Here is a 4968-nt window from a genome sequence, read left to right on the forward strand (position 1 = left end):
GAGGGGGAGGGGATAAGCAGGCGCAGCACAAGCGTGCCCTGGCCAAAGAGGAACCCGATGAGACCTGAGGGGAATGCAGAATTATGGGCATGCATGCAAGGGGATTGTGGGCTGTCATGTGCACGCATTCCAAGCACAGTCTCCAGAATGGCCCCTTATACGTGACCCCTGAGCAGACACAATGGATGTCAGTGACTTTGTGTAGCAGAAATGGCAGGGACAACTTTTGCCAGTGGAGTCAACTGGGGACTTTCTTCGTTTTTGTCTCTCCCAGTCGGGAGAAAGAGGGTCACTCGAACTGAATTTTGGCATCCAAACCTAATACTGCCTTACGTAGAGAGTTACGGGACTGCTTGATTGGAGCTGATTTTTCTTTTGAGGGGTGTTATGGTGGGGGCTGGGTGGGGGTTCTGTTCCATCCCGTTTTGTTGATGGCCGCAAGCGGATCTCCTCAGGGACCCCCTCCCAAGTAATGGAGCAACTGTGCCAGGAGCCGGGGACCCCCCTCCTCTGTGGGGCGCTGAGCGTAAGACACTTTAGCCAGGCAGTTGAAGGTGGTTTATTGCCCTTGCAGTGGGACACACGCTGGGTGTTCAGGGGCTACCAGATGAACAGAGGCTTCCCATCGTTCTGTGACAATTGATGGAGGCAGTTGAGTAGCATCATGCAGTCGGCATACTTATCCGAAGTAACGACATTCTGGACAACGTTGCGCAGGAAGTTGAAGTCATTGTAGACGTCTCCCTCAATCCCGGTTGTGTCTGGGCGCTCCCGGAGGATCCCGTAAGTGTTCACAATGTGTTCTGTGAAAGTGGCATGGTATTTTGGGTCATAGCCAAAGTACTTCAGCTGGGACATGAGGTTGTTGTACCGTTCTGACAGGCTTTTGCGCTCCTCCTCGGTCAGTCCAAGCTGGGTATCACTTCCATTCTGTGGGGATAAGAGCAGCATTAGACCCTCCAGGGACACAGATCCTTTCTCCCCTCCTTATTGGAGATGGACTTCCACGGCATTGGAATCTCGGGGTCAGTTCGTACAGTCCACAGAATTAGGAGCTAAAGCAGCTCCAAGACTAATCAGGGCCGTTTCCACACGGCTTACCTTCCCTCGGAACGACCCGGAACATCGCGCAAAAAATGCAGAAGATCGCGCTTTCTCGCACGAGATTTGCGCGACATTATGCAAATCTCGTGCGAGAAAACGCGATCTTCCGTGCGATGTTCTGGGTCGTTCTGAGGGAAGGTAAGCCGTGTGGAAACAGCCCCTATCAGGATGCGATTGGTGCTTGCAAGGGTGAAAGCCATCCAAGACCCACCCCCCAAGGCTACGTTCACATGAGTACCATGTTGGTCTGCAGTAGAACAGCAGGATTTGAGTCCAGTGGCACCTTGGAGACCAACAAGATCTGAAGAAGGGAGCTTGACTCTCAAAAGCTTATACCCTGACAACCTTGTTGGTCTCTAAGTTGCCACGAGACCCAAATCCTCCTTTAGGATCTGGAGAGGGAAGGGGTTTGGGTAAGAGAGGGGCCTCAACAGGATATGCCATAGGACCAAAGGAGCCATTTTTTCCGGGGGAACTGATTTCTATGGTCTGGAGGTCAGTTGTAATTCTGGGAGATAGCCAGTCACCACCTGGGAGTTGGCAACCAATCTGAACTACTTCCACCCCCACCCCGGTCTCCACTGCTGGGTTGGCCCATGCCCCCATCCTGGACTGAACTGTGGATCTCCTTCTGGCTCAAGTGGATTGACAGCCTCCCCCCTCCCGCCCCCCGCCTTGGAATCTAACTGTCTGAGGCTTGGCCAAGGGCCAAAGTGTTCAACAGCAGACGGTAATTGCCTAGCCAGAGAATCCTGATTTACATTAAGGGTAATTCATTGGGCTCCATTTCATAAACAGGTTATGAAGTCTGCCCTGCTCAGCTTGGTTCTGGGTTAGAGTTGCCAGGTTGGTCCAGGTTGGGAAATTCCTGGAGATTTTGGGGACAAAGCCTGAAGAGGGTGGGGTTTGGGGAAGGGAGGGGCCTCAGTGGGGTATATAATTCCATAGAGTTCACCCTTCAAAGCAGCCATTTTCTCCAGGGAAACTATCTCTGTTGCCTGGAGATCCGTTGTAATTCCGGGAGATCTCCAGCTAGCACCTGGAGGCTGGCAACCCTACTCTGGGTGGGGTGAATTTAAGTATTCTCAGGGTTGAAAGAAGTTGTAAGCAGCTATATCTGTCCAAGTTTATATGCCTATTGAGCATTTTGCGCAGGATGCTGACAAGACCAGGTCTTAAGACTTGAGACGTTCTGCCCTGCCCCCTCTCCCATATTACTTTTTAGAATTTTTGCAACATGCCTAATGAAGCCTGGTGCACTCAACTTGTTCACTGTTTTGTGTAGTTCAGGGTGGACCTGATAAAACGTATTGCATGGATTTTGTTCTTGTCTTTTGGATTTTGCTTTGGACCAGCATGGCAGCATACAATTTGTTTTGATTTGAGGACATTTTTCCACTTTTTAAAAGAAGCCTTTTTGCCTTTTATAACATTTTTGACTTGGGCTGTAAACCACGTGAACAACCTTCTTTTTAAGCTTGATGGTGTCTTTCCCGAGTGGAGAAACACAATTCTTCCTCAACTTCCATTTATTTAGGTTTGAACAGTTTTAAGGCATCCCATAGGGATTGACCTTCGAGTTTCCCTTTCAGTTTGTTTGATTTGTTTGGTAAAATTCCCTCTTTGGAAATCAGTTGTGATTGTGTTAGACTTTGGGGCATTTTTCCACCTTAACCGGGAGAGCAGGAGAGCCATTCCAAAGCACTGGAAACAACATGATCTCTGCTGGAAAGACTCCCATCCCCAGAGGTGGATGGATCTTGCTTTCTGGGCTGTTGTGGGCACATACTATAAATCCACTTTGCAGGGCTGCCCTCTGTACCAGAGGACAACATGCGTCTGTAAGGAGCGGCTGCTGCTCTTTCAGAGGTTCCCTCCACACCCCCAAACCTTGCCTGCCGTTGCCAGCACACCACAGCCAGGAGTCAGTGAGGAGTGGTGGCGGCAGCACAAATCCCCGCTCAGCCGCATGAAGCTCCCTGAATGATCTTTGTCCGGAAACCTTCTTTTCTCCTGGCTATGGCTGTGGCCCTCACGAGCCTCCCGTAGGCTGCCACCCACCCTAACCTCCCCTCACAGGTTTGGGGCTCCCAGGCAGGTCAGGGCCGGGCCGCCACACGCCGCCTGCCTGGCCTCCACTAGAGTAGGCTGAGAGCCCCGGCCCAGTCCTCACAGAGGCGCCGCCAGACAGGCAGCCGGAGGGTCCCCTGCACTTGCCTCCCTCGCCCAGCTACAGCGCAGGGCTGTTGGGGAAAAGGCAGCTCGGGGGTCACTTTCCCTCTCAGAAGATGCTGCCTCCATTTAGACTAGGCCCATTTAACGTGGCCGGTGTGTGTGGTATTCCCCCCCTCCCTGGGCCAACTATTTCAAGCCAGCCAGGGTCAAACCAAACAAAAGTAAACTTTATTTACAAGAGGGAACATACGAGTGAATGATGGTTGTTGTGGGTTTTCCGGGCTGTATTGCCGTGGTCTTGGCATTGTAGTTCCTGACGTCCATTGCTTCTCAATGGACAAGTGAGATTATCGACCTACATCGATTATGACCTACATCGATTATCGATTATGACCTACATCTTTTCCACACTGTGACACTGAGAGATCTCTGTCTTTTGGTGCTACACCTCTGAAGATGCCAGCCACAGCTGCCGGCGAAACGTCAGGAACTACAATGCCAAGACCACGGCAGTACAGCCCGGAAAACCCACAACAGCCATCGTTCTCCGGCCGTGAAAGCCTTCGACAATACATACGAGCGAATGTTTTTAAAACTGCTTAATATGCTGGGGTGAGTGGGACAGAAGGGGCTTGGGACCCGCCAGCCATTCCGCCGCTCCAAAGCCACCTTTTCCCCTCCAAGGGACGCCGACCCGCTCTGCCCGCTCCCATTGGCTGTCCCTCAGGAGGGGCGGGGCTGGAGCCCCTCCCACTGACCTCCCGCACGGGATCGCTGAGGGGCCCGAGCAGAGGCGGGGAGGGCCGCGGAGAGCTCCGGAGCGACTTGGGGGCGGGGCGGCGTCAAAGGAGAGGCGGGAGGGCGCGAGACGCGAAGACCCCCCCTCACCTGCGCGACTTTCTCGGGGATGTCGCTGACGTTGAAGCCGTAGAGGCGGACCCGGTCAGGAAAGAGGTGGGAGAGGATCCTGCGGTCCAGTTGGAAGGCGATCTCCCCGACGATGCGCTCCATGGTCGCCCGCTTGGGATCTGAAAGGAGACGGGGAGCCTGCAGCAGCGGCCGTTCTCCTGCCTCAGGACCCAGCTCTGCCCAGACAAGCCTGCTGCTGCTGCTGCTGCTCTCCCCCGGAGGGCCGCTCGCTCAGCGGTTGCAGCTGCTGCTGTGAGCAACCGTGTCAACTCTATCCCCCGAGAAGTCAGCAGACGCGCCCCGAATTACGCGGCCCAATGGTCTCTCAGTCACCCTGGCCCCTCTTTCTAGGCTCCTCTAGCTGCCCAGCCCTGTTTGCCGTGGGCTTCTGGTTAAAGAGCCAGGAGAGCGAGTGCCTGCTAACATGGCAGTCCTATGAGGAACTGTGCCTGACCTGGACAGCCCAGGCCAGCCCAGTTTCATCAGACCTCAGACGCTGAGCAGGGTCTGCCTTGGTTCGTAGTTGGATGGGAGACCTGCAACGGAGACCAGAGACGTGGAGCCAGGAAATGGCAAACCACCTCTGTTAGTCTTTTGCCATAAAAAACCCTAGTAAGGGTGGCCATGTCAGCTATGACTTGACAGCACTCTCCACCACTGCCATGGGGAACTCGGTAAGCATTTTTGCATCTATGATATAGAATTGTTTCTTTCTGACGTTTGTATCCCACATTATCAACCCTGCAGACTCTCAAAGCAGCTCTTACGCTATAATAGAAA

General features: G+C 53.5%; 1 protein-coding gene across 1 annotated transcript; it reads right to left on the reverse strand.

The window, feature by feature from the left end:
- Window positions 1-600: 600 nt before the first annotated feature.
- LOC129333077 (speriolin-like) lies at window positions 601-4561 on the reverse strand. Its single transcript, XM_054984449.1, has 2 exons — window positions 4177-4561; window positions 601-957 (listed from the first exon to the last, which is right to left on the reverse strand). The coding sequence occupies exons 1-2, from the start codon at window positions 4288-4290 to the stop codon at window positions 601-603; spliced, it is 471 nt and encodes a 156-aa protein (XP_054840424.1). The 5' UTR covers window positions 4291-4561.
- Window positions 4562-4968: the final 407 nt, after the last annotated feature.

Source organism: Eublepharis macularius, chromosome 7 (assembly GCF_028583425.1).
Source record: "Eublepharis macularius isolate TG4126 chromosome 7, MPM_Emac_v1.0, whole genome shotgun sequence".
Classification (NCBI taxonomy): domain Eukaryota; kingdom Metazoa; phylum Chordata; class Lepidosauria; order Squamata; family Eublepharidae; genus Eublepharis; species Eublepharis macularius.

Bases quoted from the DNA above. Each gene is read 5' to 3' on its own strand.
- LOC129333077 (XM_054984449.1), bottom strand. From the start codon at position 4,290: ATGGAGCGCATCGTCGGGGAGATCGCCTTCCAACTGGACCGCAGGATC. The intron at 958-4,176 runs GTCGCGCAGGTG...GTGTCCCTGGAG, and splicing joins TCAGCGACATCCCCGAGAAA to GGTCTAATGCTGCTCTTATC.